We start from the raw sequence: 21067 nt of genomic DNA, 5'->3' as shown, positions 1-21067 counted from the left end.
AGTGATTCAAATAAATGGCAGGATTTATTGTCCTCGAAGTAATTTTTTATCTGTTGGCTAATTTGCCTAATATTGAACTTGAATTGAGGTGAAAAATTGATTAAACATTTGAATGGTTAAAAAATATTGCTAATGAATAGAGAAACAGAAAGGTAAACCAAAATGCTTGGAGTGACAAGTTTACAGTTTAACAAATGTGACTGAATAGAAGCAAGTTTCAATTGGAGTTGATGGATACGCTTTCAGTTGATCGCCCCTATCATCACCATCATCCTCATCTTCACTTGTAATTGTTACTTGAGGCTATGTTAACAAGTCACTGGTTTCAAATTATTTTATCCTTTACTTTGGCGCTTCCCAAATGTGAATGTGTATTAAAGAAAAGTAAATAATGGAAGAGAAGAAGAAGATGAAGATGAAAGGTTATCATTGATGAAACCACGTTTAGTTAACGGTTTATCGCCCTTGAGGGCATTTTCAGTGAGAATTGAATTTACATGAAGCAAAATAATCTAAATAAAATAAATATATCCAGAGACACAAAGAGACTCATGTACGACTGCTAAATATTAACAACAAGCCTTTTCCTTTTCAAATTTTTCACCCAACTTTGATTAACAATTCTGAAACACGAAAAAAAGGAAACAAACATTAACTCAGTTTAATCCCTCAATTCAGGCTAATTATTCATATTTACAGAAGAAAGAGCAATAAAAATAAATTTATTCTCTTCTCTTTATCTCTTTTCGTGAAACAAAAATTTTATGGTCAAACATCAACAGCTTATCGAGACTAAACTTTTCACCCATTTTCATGGCAAGAGAGGATAAAGAATCTGGAAAATGAAAAATATGCAAAAAAAGATAACTTTTATATTCACTTGAAAGTTATGGAGGAAAGAAGTTGAACATTTTGTATTTTCCTTTACCTGATTCTTAGTGTGGATTTATGGTTCATGATAAACAGATATTTCAAATTCTGAATCATTATCCTAAAGAGTGTCGAGATTTTGCTGCAACTGAAACAAGAAGATGATAAAATAACATCTTACTTCGACAATTCTCATCATCATCATCATCATCATCAATATATCAAGGTACATAATAATATATAATGATGATGCTTTGCTTCTGATAGTTTCTTAATATTGAAAAGAAACTGAATGGATAAGAAAAATGCTTATTATTACCAAGAATATAAAAAAAATATTCCAAGTTAAAACTTCTTTATTCTTATCTTGTCGAAGTTTCACTATTATCTTTGCTTCTCCTCGCCTGTTAAATAAAACTTGAACGATTCCAGGGAATGATGATGATGATGGAAAAGGACAATTTTCGCTATTCTTTCCTCTTCTTCTTCCAACACTGAAATACCATTTCCGGTTCAAAATGATAACTTGAAATGTTAATGTTGAAAACAAAATATATCTTGTGCTATGCTAAGAACTTTTCAAGTTGATCACAATTTCATCTTCAAATGGCAATTTCGCCAAATTTTATTTTAATGGAACCAAAAGTTCTTCAGATTCCATCATAATTGAAATCTTTTAAAATTTTACTCAAAGAAGGTTCAAAAGATGAATTCGAATCAGTCAAAAAATGTTCATTTGTCAATTAGAAAAGTTCCATACAAACTAACTTGAGAGTTTTTAAAATTGAATATTTCTTTAGATTAGGTTTTCACTTGAACCAGAAGAATATACATGTATTATTGTGATTAGGAAGCTGGAAGAGATATAAATAGTTTGACTGAAATCACAGAATTCAAATATTGGAGTTCTTTGAACAGAAATTTGTAAGAACATATAAGCTGATAAAATTCTGATTTGATTATTCAATTTATTTTGTTTCTATCGAAGTTAAAAAAGAAATTGTCAGAAAAAATTTTTTCCCGAAAACCTGAATCCTGACCTTATAATTGATTCGAACTCCTTGTCCAAGTTTGTTGAATAATCAGAAAAATATGAAGAAGAAATGGAAACTCGAAATGATTGAGAATCTTTGATTTTGCCAAAAATCCTCGTCTGAAACGAGTGTAAATCATTCGCTGTTTTGACTGAGATAATTTTCTGTCTCTAAGCCTTGTAACGAAAACTTTCAAGAATTATATTGATCAGTTGGCGAACATCTATTGAATAAGAAATGACCCACATGATAACCATGATAGAGAACCATTTGGAGTATTTTGACTCTCAGTACCAATCGTTTCAACTGTTTATCTTCCAATTAACTCTCTGCTCTAAACGATACTCTCATCGATTCCATCATATCGTAGCTTCATTATATCAACATTTTTATGGTTCATTAACAAAGAACCCAAAGTAGCAATTTAATTACTGACCCTGATCAACAATAAAATCAGAAAATAATGTTTCCCTTCATTCATTATGTTAAACAAAATGTTGATTCCTCGCTCCTTCCATGGAGTCGATGAATATTTTGACCAGTCAATTATGTTTTTGTCATTCCCTGTTCAATATTATTGCAATATGATCATCAATAACAAATGTTTAAAAGTTAATCGAGTGAAAGTGAAGAGTTGAAAAATAGTTTAAACTTGCGGAAAGAGAAGCAAAAAGTTATCAATTAACTCGTTGAGAGTAAAATGAAATTGAAATTGTGAAACATGAAAATTGTTTCATGTCAAACTGATAAGCTTTTCATTCAAGTTGCTATAATATTATAATAAAAATTCATGAGACTTGATACAACATTAATGTTGTAAAATAGTTTTGATGTGCACTTGAAACACTTGATTTATAATAATGATAATACAGGAAAGGCGAGGAATGAAAGGAAAAGAAGGAAAAAAAATGATTGAGAAAATCATGGTTAAGTGGTTTCCAGGAATATAATAATGAAATGTTCATTCAATTGCAACTGATAAATTGACTTATTACAATTGAGTTTATTGTTAACGACAATCCAATTAAAAAGCAATCAAAATATTGCAACAATATTCACAATTAATTCCATTCGCAAATGGTTCAATTGTTGAAAAATGAAAAGACAATTAATAATCAAAATTTTTCTCTTTTCTCTTTCATTTCAGGTTCCATGACTTTTCAGGCAAACGTTTACGATGAATATGTAATTCTTGGTAACATCGGTTTATTCAAATGCTATTTTCCCAACTTCCTTCGAGATCATGTAAAAGTTTCATCCTGGATTCAAGATGATGGAAGAGTCTTTGAAGACAAAATGCTTCCAAAGTCAGGTTGGGTCACATTTAACATTCATTAACACATTCATTTCCATTCACAGCAATCAACATTAGAATAGAAAAATTGATTCAATGAATGTTGCTCATTAGCATCATTAAAAGCCTCTAATTAGCAAAGTAAATCTGAATAAACATGAATATATCAAGTCAATCATCTTGCAACTTATCACTTGAATTTACTTTCAAAAGTAATTCAAGAAAATGTCTAAACTCGAACAAATTTCCACAGTTATTCAACTTATTCCAAGGTTTTCTGACAATAACAGTTATTAGAAGTTTCTGTAGCATCATGTTTACTTGGTAAATTATCATCTCTTTCGGTCAATTTTGTGTCACTTTTACTTTTATCATTCCCTGTATCATCTTCATCTTTCTCAAGATTCCCTTGCTTTTCCTGTCTTTCACATTTTATCTCATTCTTAAGTGTCTTTGAGATGTTAGCTAACAAAATTCCGATGCTTACTTGATTCAGTTTCTTTGCTTGACAGCCAGAAGACAAAGCGAACAATTTAATGGTTGGATGATTTGAAATAGCAATGAGTATCATGAAGAAGACAGATGAAGAAGTAAGTGTGAGCAGATGAGAATGGCAAGATAGAGCGAGACAATCTTCTTTGATAAAGGAAAAGTCGAGCTGAACAAAAAAAAGTTGAGCCTCAAATTTTCACCGGTTTTACTTTTCTTGTGAGCAAAGGAGGAAAAATAAGGTTACCTTTTAAATGTTGGTAAAAACGTTGTTACTTGAAACTTGTGATATCATTTCAGGCTGACTTACCTTCATCACATGAATTATCATCATCTTAAACTCGTCAGAACAATTGAGCATTTCATGTTATCATCAAATGTGAAACCAGTCAACCAGATAATACTGTTTATCCATAATTTTGATTACAATCATTCAATTTTATAACTTAACATCAAAATAATCTCATGTTTATGAGGTTATTCACGTGGAATCAAGATGGCCCAACAATCTAAAGATAGTCTTTTAATAGAACACGAAAATTAGAACTTGCCAATTAATAGAAGATCAATCAATGTCGACTCTTTTGTTCCAACAATTTTCTTCCCATGTAACACTTTAGTATTCATCGAAAATCCGTGATCTGAGTTTAAATTTCAATAAATTTCTCCAAAAATAAATTATCGCAAGTTGAGTCAGGAAACAATGTTAGACTGAGAAAGTCAAAAAGAATCTTCTCTGAATGCAATATTCAGACAGTAATGATTATTTCATGGAAAAGAATAAATTTCAAGCTGAAATACAGAAAAAAAGATTTTCATTTTTTCTTCAGATTTTACCAATTCTTTCAAACCAATAACATTTAAATTTGTTAAACTCTCTATTCAAGAGATTGACTGGTGAACATTAATCGATTGTGAACTTATCTGTAATATCATGTATTAAACTTGAATGAGATGTAACCTGTCAATCAGTTGTCATTTGAACAGGTTACTTGTCAGTAGCAATCATGCACAAGTATCAAACAATTAGGAATAATCTTCAACTGAAAACGAAGAAAACAGATTTGTTTCATTTTCACCTTTACACCATTTTGAGATTAAATATTCTCAGTAAAAGAACTAGAGTTTATCATTTTCCGTTATTCCCTGTTAGTTGATGTTTCATTGCATCAAATTGAATGAAAAAAGGTCAAATTAAATGAAGCTTGAAACATTAAACAAAAACGAGAACAAAATGCATGGAAATGTCATCATTTTATTTCTCACTCAATTTTCAGTTGTTAAATCAAGTTTGTATCACAAAGGCCATTTGAATACAATTACATGATATTCAGTTTCATTGAAAGGAGAGAAACAAAAGGAAATTCATCATTCCCAGTGAATCCCAGTCACTCCAAGTAATCATCGATACAAGTTATTACATTTATCACTGAAGCAACTCATATTACTGAATATCACTTTTTTGTCACTCAAAGGTCTTATAGCAATTATCTGAGGAATTGAATGGATTGCCAATGGAAACATGGTAAAGCATCAAATTTCAAGAGTAATCCAAATAATCACATTTTCATCTCTCGTTATTGGGTAAAGTGAAAAATGATTGAAATCATTTAACCAGGTAACATTAACATTGTTGATGAGCAACAAAAGTTTACCTTCATTACGAGTTCACATTTATATTGCCTAATGCATTGTTTTTCAAGACAATAATGAACAAAATTTAGCCAAGCTTGTTGGGTGTTAAGAGTAATGGGATGATGAAGATAATGATGATTAGAAGTGAGTAAAAACACTGATTCTTTGGTAATTAATTCACTTTCTTTTCTTCTTTTCATATTCTTTTCTTTTCTTCTCTCTATTCTCCATTCTTTTCATCTGTGAATATAAAGATTAGACTCACTTGATTCTTGCTATTTTTCATGTTTCTCTTTCCCTGTTCACCATCATTCTCATCATCATTATCATCTTTCAAGTATAATACATTAAGAACCACAGAACTGTAAACAGAATTGCAATCCTTGTTAAGAGAAGAAAAAAAAGAATCTTTTCTTCTCTTTCTAACCTGTTTCTTTTTTTTCAAGGTAATCAGGAAATAAGAAGGTAAAAGTAGAGAAACGACTTTGTCATGAATGAAGAAGATGATAAGGCAAGATTGAAGAAGGAAGATAATGATGAAAAGTGTTAACTGTTTGGTAAACAGAGTTAACCTTTATTCCAACCAAGGATTTTGTTCGTAAGCTGTTTATCAGACAAAACCATTTTCATCGCAAGTTTACTCTTCAATGATATCAAGACTATCATGAGTATCATGATATTCATTCTCACCTTTCTATACTCACCTCATCTCAATACTTCTTCTTCCTCTTCTTCCTTACTCTTTCTTGTTATCCTCTTTTTTATGTCTATTATGAGCCCCTTGGTATTCAATTGATTGAACTTATTCACACGCAAATAAGATAAAAGTGAAAAAAGTATAATTCTTTTAACTCTGAATTTGGATGAAACTGTGGTGTGATAGAGTGCAGATAAAATAAAGAAACTGAATGTTGGGTGGAAAGCAACAGTTACGATGAGGTTAACCTTAATCTGAAAAGAATTTATCTTCAATTTATTGATCACGTGACTAGATTATATTAATCTTTACTCAAAAAGATCATCTTGAGAATAAGAATAAGGTGAAATGATAATGAGCATCAGGATGAAAGTGGATAAAAAAGTGTCATCAAAAGAACTTGGAATCTGAGAAAAGCAAAAAAATGTTGCATTCTTAAGTGTATTTCAGATGTTAGCTAACAAAATTCCAATGCTCATGATACACTTTCTTGACAATCACAAGACAAGAAAGGTTGACTTTTCATCTTTAAATGTTGAATTCATTACTGTCGTAGCTTATGGTTTATAACAAACAGAAACAGTCAACGACAATAACCTTTAAAAGAGCACTTTCTGAACACTTCTTTCATATTGAATGTTTCCCACAAAATGTTCATTGAAATCGATCCGAAAATGGAAAAGCCCAATTCAAATCGAGAATCACAAGACAATTTCACACAGCAAAATAGGTTCATAAAAAATAACGAACCTTGAACAAATCCGAGTTAACCTAAAATTCGAACCAACTGTCGATCACTGAAACAGTCACAATTTAAAAGACAATTAAGGTCACAATTGACAATAAACCAATAAAGCAAGGATGAATGAAAGTCAGCAAAGAGAGAATGTTGTTTGTCACTTTAATGTAAAATTAACAAAACGTGTTTAATGATAAAAAATAAAGTATAAAAAAGATTAAATGTTTAATCTTTAAAAACTGTTGCTATGATAACTTATTTTCTAGCGCGCATCTTGAATGAATTGACAAAGATTTGATCAAATTGTAAATTAAAAACTGGAAAAGAAGCTTTTCCCTCCCATTAATACTTAATATCGAAGGTAAAATAGTTTCTGAAATGGGTTTAAAAATAGAATCGTGTTTTTGTAGGAAAAAAGTGAAACAATCACAAATATCCAAAGCTATCTGTTTAATACTCCATAAAAAAGGTTGATTCCTTGTTGATAGTTTTAACCTCCATTTTGACAGTTGAAACAACTTTTGTCTTCTCGTTTTACTTTTCATTCAAAAGCAGAATCTTTTTTTTTCATTTGGTTTTATAACAATACTTAACCTAAGCTCTGTCTCATATTGCACTTTCAACATTTCAACACGAAAAAAATAATGAATAAAAAAGGCGAGAAAAAAGCGTTAATCTGAGAATTCCCATAAATTAATTATTCTTACCTTTAGTTTCATGTTTAAACTGATTGTTAACAGGTTATTATCAACTTGAGATTAAACAAGAAAATGGAAAGAAGAAGAAAGTTTCATTTGGTTGTTTATGGTTATAATATCAGGGAATGAGAAGTTATTAGATTCATAAAGAAAAACAGAAAATAATTTTTCGTTTGAAAAACCTTTTCCGTTCTCTGTTTTATATCATGCGATTTTTCAGCTTGAAGTTTAGTTGCTATTTCACCATGTATTATCATTATCAGGATCATTATCATTGGCCTTTGGTCTTCAAGAGACAATTTGTTTCTCATGTTTATTTGTGTTTACCTTTGTTTATCAAACGAAACCAAATGCTCATCATGATGTCTTCAATGAGCCTCAAGTGACTTCCATCAACACGGAAAATGCAATTTTTGTTTTCGCTCATTAAAATTATGATTCTCATTCTCAGTTTATTCAGCTAATCTTATTAATCTGATTCAATGTTTTCATTATTATTACGATATTTAGTCACCTTCATTCCCTTCAGAGTAATTACATTTGCAGCATAATTATATCAATGAAAGTAAATTTTAAATTATTAAAGCTCAACTTAATAAGAAAATAAATTGATTAAGGTTTCAGTTTGTTCAATGAAATTGTTTAATATTCATTAGATTTGACTTGGTTTGATTAAAGATTATCTTTACAATTAAAGAGACTCTTTAACTTGATTATTAGTATTTCTCTTGGGCTTAATCAAACTACTCTAATTATTGCTCTTGATTGTTTAATTTACGCGACTTTCATTCCTCACTCCCAGTCAATCCGAATATTAAACCATTTAGAAACTTGTTACTTTTATTAATAATTTATCTGCTTTTCATTCCAGGTTCAAGAATATTTAGTCTCAATGGTAACCTTTACATTGTTGGAGTGAATCGTCAAGACACTCACCATTCCTTCAAATGCCAAGTTCACAATTCAATTACAAACGAATTGATAACGAGCACTTCAAGCGGTAAATTAGTCGTAACTGGTAAGAAACTCATTATCAATTTATGTTTGGAAATGTACAAACAATGTGAATCTTTTGCTTCGATATCAATAACAAGAATAATGATTTTTCTTTTTAAACTGAAATGCAATTCGAGCCATTTTCTGCATTCGTTTTCATATGCCTTTCGTTATCATTCCCAGTAGTTACCAGTTATGATAATGTTATAAGTTATTTAATGGAAGCAATAGTGAGGTCAATCAATGGTTAATCTGATTGATTGTAATTGATTAAATTGGCTGTGAATAGTAACATTGACATAAAACAATATCATTTATGAAATTGACTGCAAACAGAATGTTTACTCGCCATTTACTTTTGAACACTTTCTTTATTTTCATTTATATTCACAATTCTAATCAATTTAATCAGTTGCATCAATTCCCAGAATCACAATTACCTGAGCCTTTATTCCTTGCCTGATAACTTTTCCTTTTCTTTGGTCAATTGTTTTTGTCTTCTTCAACTAATTTATTAATGATGATAATAACAATCGTAATAATAGTAATGAGATCCATTTACTTTTCTCATTTCAATTGAAGATCCAAATGGTAATGTGCAACCAAGCATCAGCAACACCCAACGAACCATTAAAAGTATCGTTGGAAGCACAGTTTATCTTCCCTGTGTTGCCCATGGATTTCCGGTTCCTCATTATCGTTGGTTCAAACGACACCAAGAGACGAATTTAAACACTGATATTCAAGAGTCAATAGTGCTTTCATCTTTACCTTCATTAGCCTCACCAATAAGCCAACGTTACAGCCTCTTAACTGGAACTGGAATATTAATCATTAATAATGTTTCTTCAAGTGATTCAGGTCGATACATTTGTGTGGCCAACAACAGTGCAGGTGAAGACCGCATTGTCTTTGATCTAACAGTCAAACAGCCTCTTTCGGTTCAACTTGAACTATTTAACACAATTAGTGGTGATATAATCGAACCTGGATTAACGCCAACACTTTCGAGTTCTTCTTCGTCTTCTTCGCCTTCTTCTTCTTCAGACTCAAGAGTCACTCTTGGCTCTCAATTGCGCTTACATTGCAAAATTACTGGTTATCCAATACATTTAGTTACCTGGTTTCGCGATGGTAAACCATTAAATCTCAACTCAACCTTCAATGGGTCCAGTTACTCGAATAGAATCAAATTGAACAGCTCAAATCGAATGCTAACATTATACAAAGTTAATAGATCTGATATCGGTTGTTATTCGTGTTCTGTTGCCGGTGATTCAAGTGAATCGACAATAAGCTCAACAAAGTGTTTAACCTTATCCGAAGATGCGCCTCAATTGAAAGAAACATTTTCTGAGTTAATAACTTCGCCAGGAGAAAGATTGTCTCTCAAGTGTGTAGCTAGTGGAAACCCGTTGCCTACAGTTACTTGGACACTCGATGACCAACCAATCCCCGAAACGCATAGAATACAATATGGTGACTATGTTAGGTAATTTAAAGTGCTATTACATTCACTCCATCAATCAGTTTAACCAAACTGCTAAAATCAATGAATTGCTTCAATTGCACCTTTAAAAGTTTCCCAATTCTCTAGTTTCTGATTTCAAATATTGAGGAAATGAATAGCCTTAGCACGAACTTAAGTATTTATTCTTCTTAACCACTGCAAGGAATGAAATGCTGTCTTAAATGTTCGAATAATTGCTATAAATAAAGGCTGCTAATGAATGATTCTCGCTCTAAACTTTGCTAAAAAGTTATTCTAGAGTCTGGAAATATATTAGATTGAAATAGAAAGTGGATTCGAAGCGATGAGCAAAAATGGTAAACTAAATATTTTAGTTAATAGTGTAAAGATTTACTCTTGAAAATGGTACAACATTTCATTATTATTGCCATTATCTTGCCTTTATTTCGTGCTTTAACATCAACATTTACTTTGGTTCTATTCATTTTCATTGAAAATAATCTAATATGATAATATAAACCCATTCATTTACTTTTTACACACATGAAGACATTTTATTCACAATAATATCCAGCTTTTCAATGAAATGTTAGAGCAAAGTTTTGCAGTAACAATTGCCTGTCAACATGTGTTCATAATATACAGGAATAAATATCCATTTATCTGACTAAAAGTATCATATTTTCGGTAAACAAATTCACTTTTCGCAATAATTTAGACCCTCAACATCGTTAGCATTTTCTTCACCCAGTTTCTTTCGATTATCATTAATCAACATCATCTCAGATTCAGTTTCAGGTCAAGTTTAAACATTTTGCAACAAAAGTTTTTCCTTGCTCTTTTCGTTCTTCTAATTCAACCTTTCTAGCTAAGGCATGATCTTTTTTACTTTCAATAGAAAGATATAATTCCAGTCTAAAAACTTACATTCGAAGCTATTTGAGTTGAAACAACGATTTATTGATCAAGTTTGTTGTAATCGGTATTAATCGTATTTCTTTTTCCTTGTGCATCAATTCCATTTGCAGTATGAATGGAGATGTTGTTAGCTATGTTAATATTACGAGTTTACGCTCTGAAGATGGTGGCTTATATCAATGTGATGCTCATAATGACGCCGGAAGTGCTCATCATTCTCAAATGATTTACCTTAAGGGTAAACCTTTCATCCGTCCAATGATTAACATGACAGCATTAGCGGGCCAACAAGTAAAGATACGATGTCCAGTTTCAGGTCATCCAATAACTCGGATTATATGGTTCAAAGGTAAATCTCACCTAAATCAATCGTTTAGTAGTTCGTATTGCTTTACTTGCAACTTTGCTTTTTAGCTGCAAATAAGCAATGAATGCTCCTTTCAAAACGCAAATAGTTTGATAAAACTTCCATGAGTTTAGTGCAATATAAACGATAAATGTTTGCTCTTTTCTTTACCCAGATGACCACGAACTGCCAATAAACGATCGTCAACGTGTTCATAAAAATGGATCTCTTATTATTAAAGAAGCTCGTCGTGATCTTGACGAAGGATTTTACAGTTGCAAAGCCTCAAATGACCAAGGAGAATCAGATGAGAAACGCATTTATATTCAAGTACTTCGTAAGTTGGGCTGCATCTAGATACGAAAAGTCAGGTCATTCAAATAAAGCTCATAGTTAGTGTTTATCGCTAGATGCAAATAAGAAGCAAAGTTTAACTACAAGCTTCTTTCAGTATAAGTTTTAACATAAAAGTTAAGGTGTACAAACATTGCAATAAGTCCAAACGAACTGCAAAATAACGGAAAGAATTGCAATATAAACTGATTGTTTCTAATTCAGATACAATTTAGAGATCATCAGAGCTCCCAATATTTGAATGATCTGTCCCAGAATCTTTCTATTCTATTTATTAATACAATTAATACAACTTAGTTTTGTTGCTTTTGTGTCTTCTGTTGCATTTTCTGACGCTTTTCTTAAATGCTTTTCCTTTCTTGTTGAATCAAAACGACAAAACGATTTGTAGGTAAACCAAGTATAAGTTCATTCAGTTTTCCATCACATTTAACTGAGAAAATGCGAGTTATCATTACTTGCAACGTTTTGACTGGCGATCCTCCCATTTCAGTTGATTGGCTAAAGGACAATTTAACCATTTCAAATGACAATTTAGATGACGTTCAAATAACTGAATTAACTGATCTTGGTTCGTCTTTGGTTTTTCGTGATGTTAAACAGAAACATGCTGGAAGTTATACTTGTTTGGCCACCAACCAAGTTGGTCAAGACTCTTATACTGCTCAAATGATTGTAAAAGGTAAGTTCAACTGAACACTCGACTATTAACTCGATGATTGATATAATGAAGGATATGATTAATTTGACATTTCATTTCATTCTCAATTAAACTCAATTTAGATTCTTTTTTGTTTTCCTTTCATTTTCTGTCAACATTTTTCTCCCTAAATGTATATTTATATTTAATGAAGCAAATAATAGGATAGTTAATTGTTGACTAACGAGTAATTTGAATCCCTTCAATCTCCTTTCAAATAACCAATTGTTTACTAAAATGTGAAACACAAGGAAAAGGAAAAGTAAAAAGTAAAAAGAGGAAGAAAAACGATGAAACTTGTAATCACATTTTTCAATCTTCCATGTTGATGTTCATGATGGAATATAATGTTTCATTGTAAATTGAGGGTTTGAAACAACAATTTGACATAAGATGATAATGGTTGTTCACATTTGTAATGTAACTTGATATTGCTCGAAATATTATTTATAAGAGAATCAAAACAAACTCATGAGTTGAAACTCTTCATCCAACGAAACAAACAACTCAACGAAGAGCAAAACTCTGCCAATAATTAGCCTTTCAACTTTGTCTGTCCATTGATTGAATAAAATCAAAGGACAGACAAGAAAAAATCGAATCAAAACTGAAATTTATAAAGTTACAAGTTCAATCCCAAGTGAAATTGACTCCAAAAAAGCCACAAAAAAGTTTGTCAAATCAACGAAAGTCACAAAAAATTTATTCTAACAAAACTTAAGATGAATTTCATTCAAATTTCAGTGGATTAGTTCAGGAGGAGTTCTGTGAACCGATTGAATCTGTGAAGCCACATCATACAGATATTTTGAGCAATTGATTTTCGTTGCAAATGTTAAAAGTTTTATAAGTGTGAAGATTTATTGCTTTTCATTTGCAAAGTAAAACATTTTTAGTCAGAATTTCCCAGTTCGTTCAAAGTTAGTTGACGTTGAATGTTCGTACCACTTGCTGCTCTTCTTGATTTATTCTTGACTCGAATCAGATCAGATTTTCAATTCAATATTGAAGGAATCGATTGCGATTTCTGTTGAAAGATGGATAAATAGATTACAGAATTTGTTGGATAACATAATCTATTGCCATAACCATCAGAATTACCAGATTGGAGGCAGCATTTTGTACCATAAATGAGATAACAAAGGGTTTATTTGGTGATAATGATAATAGAATTTTTGTGAACAAGATTGCGAACAATTAGGTTGATCAATAATCTAAAAGGATTCTAACAGATTCCAAAACAGTCAATTGAACATAAACATTATTTGGGCGATTTAATAAAAAAGAAGAAGAAGAAGCTTATCATTACTCTTTCACTGAAAAAGTAATTTATTACATCTCTTATAATATTTATCAATATAACTGTTATTATATCAGTATTTATCATTAGAAGCATTGGGAAGGAAAGAAAAAAGTTTACTCTTAACCTTTCAAAAGATTCAACTTCTTTTGTTATCAAAGGCTTTTTTACTGCACATTGTGTTGATTATAACGATGAGGAAACAACAAACAGTTAGATTACAGGGAATGGAAATAATAAGGTCAATATTTATTTGAAACCAAATTTTAAGTTGATGTTTCAATCGATACTTTCAAGTGTGATGAATCTCTCCTCATCATCATTATCACCATCAACATGTTAACATTTTTTTCACTTTCATGGAAAACTGAAAATAAAAGATTCTTCCAAAGAACAATCTTTTTTTCTTTCTTCTCCTTCAAGACATTTTTCTTGAGAGGTTAGGTGAAGTAATGTCTGGTTAGTTGAAGGATAATGTAAGAAGTTGAAGATAAAAAAGTGTCTCTCGGCTGGAGATTTGTCTTGGGATTGATGCTTTAATAACTTGACGGCAGAACAAGTTACAAGATGCTTTTATCTCGCTCCTTTCATCTTCATCTTCATCTTTTCTATTCGCTTTTCCTTTCTATTCTTATCTCAATAGCTTATGCATTATCGTTTTCAAGGGTAGAAATGGTCTGAGAGTAGCAACTAATCATAAGAATATTGATTCGAGTTTCGATTGGGATTTGATGAAAAATTGAAATAAACTGATTAATGCAAGCAAATAAATTTTCATTTCATTTCAGTTCCACCAAAATGGATCATTGAACCAACAGATAAATCAGCAATTGTTGGTGAACGAGTTACTTTCGATTGTCAAGCTGACGGTTTTCCAATGCCAATAATCAGATGGAAAATATCAACAGGTAATTAAACACAAATATTGACAAAAGATGAATCAAGTCACTGAAAGGTTAATGTCGCTAAAACATTCAATTATCGAAATGCAATTCTAAATCTTTAAGTTAATCAAATAAACTTAAACTCGATCTCAAGTCTATTGAATGGAAAGTTTTTTGTCTGCAAAAGTAAAGAAATTTTATGTTTAAAATGAATATTTTGTTATGAGTTTACAGCATTCAAAAGTACAAAACCATTAAAGGTGAAAATTGGGTTTGATAACATTTATCTTTTTAAATGGAGTTGAGTCTATTAAGTTGGAGTGAATGGCGAAATGAGGAAACTTGGAAACAGAAGCCAATGTGTAACATGGTTACAAATATGCATGTTGTGGAATCAGTTGATAATCTTGGAAGGAGAATGAAGAAGATAAATTTATGATGAAAAGAGGAAACAATTGAGAAGCCAAACTCTAATGGAATGCGTCTTAATTATTTAAGGCACTTTCTCAACATTTCCTTTTTTTGCATTTTTCTTCTTCTCCTTGTCACTCCCAGACTTTTTATCAATTCTGTGATTCCATTCCCTGTTTATCTATTCTTAACTTTTCCCTTGCTTCCAAATAGTCTTGACATATTTATTAATATCAATGAACTAGACGAACATAAATATACTCGAAATCGTCATTTATACGTTACTACTACCAAACCCAAGTTGAACTTGGTAAGAGTTTCAACTGTTCATCCCAATCCATCAAAATGATGTAGAATGAAAAATGAACTTTTGTTTTCCTTCTTTTTTTCTTGGTTTCACTTCTTTTTACCCATTAACTTTTGCTGGAGAGGTTGAGTTAGTGCAAATGAATTAGATGAAAATTGGATAAAAAAAGGAAAAGATAGACTTTTGTGGGTTATACTGGGAGGGAATACTGGGAGTTGCTTTGGATCATATTATTTATGTTTATAATGAACAATGTAACAAAAGGAATGAGTAAATTGTACAGATTAATTTCATTTTGATTTGTTTTTTATTCTACATTCAGTTCATTCCTAACTCGATCAAACATTCAGTTTATTCTTGCTTTAGAGCAGCTCTGCATAAGAAACAGTTTTGATGAAATAAAAATTACTTTTTAATTACTCAGTTTTCTGGCATTAAAACGATATTTGAATATAAAATATTTTAAAAGAGTAATTAGAATCAAATGATTGTGTTTCAAGATCAAGTCGAGAGTTAATTAAATTGTTAATATAAATGCTTGAAAGTTTCATTTCTGTTCGAAAATCTGATCATTTCATCTGGAAATGCATCAAAATCCAACAAATCTCAACTGTTCTTTCATGAAACGAAAACTTTTCTTGCTGTTTTTGAAACTCAGATGGAAGTGAATATTTTCTGTTGAAAGAAATGGCAAATCCAAATTCTATGTTTGAAAGCTTCCGTTAGTACAAAAGTCCAGTTCTTCTGATTCTAGAATCCATTCAAATTCTCAACTTGAATGAAATCCAAAGACAAGATATTGAAGCTTTGGTACAGTTTTATCAACTTTATATTACGATTTAACATCGTATAACAGTCGATTTTTGGCATTTTAGTCTCTGTATTATCGTAACCTTATGTTCATTTTTTGGTGTAATCTGAACTTGTAGGCAGCTACAACCGTTCAAGAAAATCAGATTGAACGGAAAAGATTAGAACAAAATTTTAAAATAGAAGTTTTCGAAAAAATATTCGCTTGGAAGGCACATTTTACTCTCCAATTTTCATTCTAATTGTCACATTTTCACATTCTTATTCAGTATTAGTTCAATTTGAACATTCTCATGAACTGACTTCAATGAAAGACATTTTTTCCCTTCCAAATACATTATTGTGAACAGTTTTGTTGCACTTTTCTGATCAAATGAACAATTGTTTAACAAGTTGAAAAATGTTCAATTGGATCAATTTAAATAAATTTTTCATTTCACTCTTTCTTTCAATCAAATTATATTCTTCCCTAACTTGATCTGATTTGTTTCACGGAATGCAAACTCCTATTTAATTAACCAATTGATTTTATCCATTGAATAAAAGATCGAAAGGAAAACGTTTACTCAAAATGTGATATTGAACACTTTTACAATGCAATAATGATATTGAAAAGTCGACTCCATGTTCATCTCTCCAGTCAACTCTAGACTTAACCATTCATGTAACATTTAAAGACAAAACTAAACGACTCGAGTAATGATAATAAAACTATGGATAACCTATTATTTTATTTCGTTGAGCACAAATCAAAGCTCAAAAATGGTCAATAAAGTGAAACATAATTTTAAATTGCTGAGCACAAAAATTTTGATAACCTTTACTTATTTTATTATAGTCATTCAATTCACATAATAACAATAATAATGATGATAATAACGATAATATACAAGAACTTTTTTCAGGTTCACTTCAAGTTGAGATATTTTGATGAGATTAAATGTATCAAATAAAACGCTTTGAACATGTTACATTATCTTTGATAGGTTCAAAAGCAATGATAAACTCGAAGGCGAAATTTCAAACAAAATGCTCAATTCGATTCTAAATCAAGTTAAACAGTGAAAATGGATTTTGTTAATCATAACTGGAAACAAATCTTGTAATGCCTCATAAATATCCATAAATGTGCAACTCAAAGTCACTCAACATCGATTCCAATCCTTTAGATTTTCTCAAAACTCGAGTAAATAAAGTTCGATTGGCTAATGTTGAACATTTTGCACATTAACAGATAATTTGAATGAAACTTGAACATTTCTTCGGTTCTTTAAGATGACCATCAGAGCTTCATCTCAACCGTGTTTCCAGATTGACTTAGAGACCACATTTAGGTTTGAGTTATTTTTTCAAGTTTTTAATTTTCTAACTTTGATTAATCTGTAGATGAATTGAAATCAAAAAATCGTTATTTAAATCAATTCATCAATTCTCACACTTGATCGACCAAAATCGGGTCAAAAAATGTTTTTAAATGTTGATTCGTTGGTTTCCATATTCGTTTGGGTAAAAAAGTTGCAAAATGTGCAAAACATGTTTGATCATTTATCGAATGTGCATGAACCTTGAATCGAGAAATGTACAAATTGTAATAACTGATTGATACAATTGTTGTTAATCATTGTTTCTTCACTTTTTTTCAATCGTTTTCTTTTCCTTTTCGCTGTTTCTGTTCAATGAAGATAAATGTTATTTGGTTAAGCAAGAGTAACCATGAGATAAATAATAATATTATAAGATAATTGATTGAAGATTTATTTTCACTAAACAGTTTTATCGCCCAAAGCAAATGTATTTTCATCAGTCAACGTTTACCTTGCGTTATTTGGCTACCAAAATACTGTGAATAACATGATCAGATGAAGTGAAACCAGAAAAAAAGAGATGAAATAATAATAATGAATATGTTGATGTTGTTATTGATGATTATGATAACATTACTTTTTGTTTCTCTGATAACTAATAATGGAAACAGATTCACTGGGAGGAGAAATTATCGTCTAGATGAAAAGAGATGTGAGAAGGAAACAATTTATGATATAATCTTTATTATCATGCTAATCAGGGAAAATGAAAAAAGTAAGATTGACAGAATGATGAAGATGATGATAAAAAAGATGATAAAGAAGATGAGCAAAATGAATTGTCTCAGAATCGAGAACTTGATATCATGAATTTTGTGCTCAAAAAAATGTGTTACTTGAGTAAAGAAGAAAAAGTTGAAATTGTTAAATTAATTACTTTTTGATTATTGGTTGTTAAAATTGCTATTTAATCCAATTATAATGAAAGCTGGTGAATTTGGGTTTAACCGGAAAAAAAGTGAATCTCAATTTCAGGTGGAAAATGGTTTTTACCTTTTCTTCATAAATCTAATTGGCTTACATGTTGACAAGTTAATTAATAAAATGACGATTAACTTGAATTGACATTGAAAGCTTTTTATGTTATTCAATCATTTGATTGTTGTTTACTTGTGCCAAGTAAACATTTGTCAGATTCATATTACGCCATTAAGATATGTTTAGCCAATTATTATCATCGTCATTGGATCAAAAAATGATGAAGAATGATGGTTGAAGAAGAGGAAGACAGTGAACTCACCATGAATATAAGAAGCCTCATCAACCAGAGTAATCTTTGCATGATTACCAGAACATTATTTAATATTGAGATTGGGAAGAAAGAAGAAGAAGCTTCCCTGTTGTTAGCATATTCATGGTAACAAATTGCTACACTAAACACATGAAACATCAACCTTTTTTCACCCTAATCATCCATTCTTATCATCATCATCTTCCGCCATTTCCACCGTCATTTAAAGTCAACCCTTATTATACTTGGAACCTTCTAATGTTGTTCGAGTTTTCAAATTAAAATTTACCTTCCATATACAATTAAATGGATGATAATCCACATTACAAGTTTAACTTGAATCAATCATCATTATAATTATGATTACTGTTATCATCTTAAAGAGTATCATGAGAAGAGTATTCAGATTCACTTTTACCTTCTCATGTAAGCTGTTGTTTCTTTCACTTTTACCTTTGGTAATGAATTGAATCCATCATTAAAGTGATGTTTTATTCAAGTGTTGATAACAGCAAATGTTTTGTTGTTGGTAAACACTTTTAGCCCTTATTAATACACAATTTGTAGTTAACATGAAATGTAAATTTGGTAAATGTGATCCTCTTCTTGCTTGGCAACTGTTCAACATTGGACATTTGGATTGGGTAAAAGTATACTAATAGCCATTGAATCAACCTTCATGACCATGTTAACCTTTTCACTTGACTTGATTTTATAAGATTAATCTCATTTCCGATTCAACTTTATTACATTAAATGGTTCAGATCTTTTAACTTTTCCTTTTCTTTTCTTTCTCTCAATTAATTTCTTTTCATCGTCATTTTGGTTTTCCTTTTTCATTTTCAATTGAAATTTCACTCTCAATTCTGGTTCATCTAACACTGAAGAAGGCAAAAGTGACTTTAAATCAGTTTCAAGCAATTACCACATTCAAACACTTGAAAATGGTTCACTAACAATCAAAGAAACTGATAAACCCGATTCAGCATATTATCTGTGTGAGGCTGAGAATGGCATTGGTTCAGTTCTGTCCAAAGTGGTTTCCCTGACTGTTCATATTCAAGCTCATTTCAAATCGACATTTCAAGTGATGCGAGTTAAAATTGGTGAAATGGTCAACATTTCGTGCGAAGCTTTCGGTGAAAAACCGATCAACATCAAATGGCTCAAAGAACGAACTGAAATTGATTTCTTAAGCGACAGAAGGTGAGACAGCTCAAACTATTCTTGAAAATTGAACAATTTCCCTCAATAAATTAAGAAAATGTCAATTCTTGAGTTTTCACCCAATTTCAAACATTCACCAAATTGAACCAAATCTCTCTAACCTTAAAAAGATTATAATTCAGATTAAATTTCACCAAATCTACTTTCATAAATCAATACTCAAGTTACAATCCAATTCAAAGAAATATTAAAAGCTCAAAGCAAAGCTTTCTGCTTTCGAAGTATTGATAAATGTAAAAATTTAAGCTTCTTTTTTATTCAATTTAACAATAAAATAAACTTGATTCATCCTTTGATTAGATACACTGTGAGTGAAAAGGAAACACCAACAGGCCTGATATCGAACCTAATAACTCCAGTCTCCACTCGCTCTGATTCCGGGAGTTTCTTGTGCATTACATGGAATCCTTATGGACAAAGTGAAATGACTAGTCGAGTGTTGGTCGAAGAACCACCCGATCCTCCAAGTGACCTGATTGCTCATGAATTTGGCAGTAAAAGCATTTCTCTTCGTTACTCCCTTCCTTATTCGGGTAACAGTCCAGTAACAAAATACATTATCCAATGGAAAAAAGATGGAGGTAAAGTAGAAGAAGAAGAAGAGAAAAAAAAGGATGTTACATCCTTTTGTAACCCAATCCATCTTCATCATCATCTTCATCCTTATCATCATTCCTCTTGTTTATCGTGATATATGAAACTCTCTTTTTTATCCTTTTCTCCCCATTATTCTGTCTCACTCATTCATCACCAATCATGTTGACCTTTTCTTTTCCTTCCAGATTCCATCAGATTTTATTTCTTGCCTCTTTCACCCATTCTTGTTCATCTCTTTTCCTTTCCCATCTGATCAGATTCTTTAAGCACACGACAGTCACAATATCATATACATGATGATTACAATGTTAGCTTCAAGATTTGTGTCCATCTTCGTCTTCCAATTGAATCAACCTTGCAGAACTTTCTTCATCTTCTTAATCCTACCCTTTGCCGTCATCTTGACTCAACTCAAATCATCCTTTTATCTTCCCTGTCACGGCCTTTGAGTGACCCTTTAACATCATCATGACAAGTTTCATGAGAAGAAAAGAGAAAAAAAGTTGAGGAAAAAAACTGTATCAACTATCAATGAGTATAATAATATCGTAATATTATCTATCAAAGTATGGCCAGTTTGCTTCGATTTACAAGTTGATTGCATTCTTTACAATCAAATTTAATTGTATAATATGATACTTAATTGTACAACAATTTATTGGGAAACAATTTCCTCAATTTTGTTCGTCTTCAAT

The 21067-nt window shown here is 30.9% G+C and overlaps 1 protein-coding gene across 2 annotated transcripts in view; it reads left to right on the top strand.

Annotated features, from left to right (window-relative positions):
- LOC107361954 (cell adhesion molecule Dscam1) overlaps window positions 1–21067 on the top strand; it is a 38541-nt gene that overhangs the window by 9058 nt on the left and 8416 nt on the right. Inside the window, exons 2-10 of one of the 2 annotated variants that reach the window (XM_015928915.3) lie at window positions 3052–3216; window positions 8328–8474; window positions 9035–9944; window positions 10952–11190; window positions 11363–11524; window positions 11933–12223; window positions 14330–14449; window positions 19436–19754; window positions 20076–20356. In XM_015928915.3, coding sequence (XP_015784401.2) covers window positions 3052–3216; window positions 8328–8474; window positions 9035–9944; window positions 10952–11190; window positions 11363–11524; window positions 11933–12223; window positions 14330–14449; window positions 19436–19754; window positions 20076–20356 — 2634 coding nt within the window. The remainder of the gene's footprint in view (window positions 1–3051; window positions 3217–8327; window positions 8475–9034; window positions 9945–10951; window positions 11191–11362; window positions 11525–11932; window positions 12224–14329; window positions 14450–19435; window positions 19755–20075; window positions 20357–21067) is intronic. The other variant, XM_089266637.1, reaches the window with a different exon arrangement.

The sequence above is a fragment of the Tetranychus urticae genome, chromosome 1 (assembly GCF_039701765.1).
Source record: "Tetranychus urticae isolate SD_2017Ah chromosome 1, NJAU_TeUrti_SD_1.0, whole genome shotgun sequence".
NCBI lineage: Eukaryota > Metazoa > Arthropoda > Arachnida > Trombidiformes > Tetranychidae > Tetranychus > Tetranychus urticae.
Note: the sequence above shows the minus strand (reverse complement) of the source record. Positions and strands in the feature narration are given on the sequence as shown.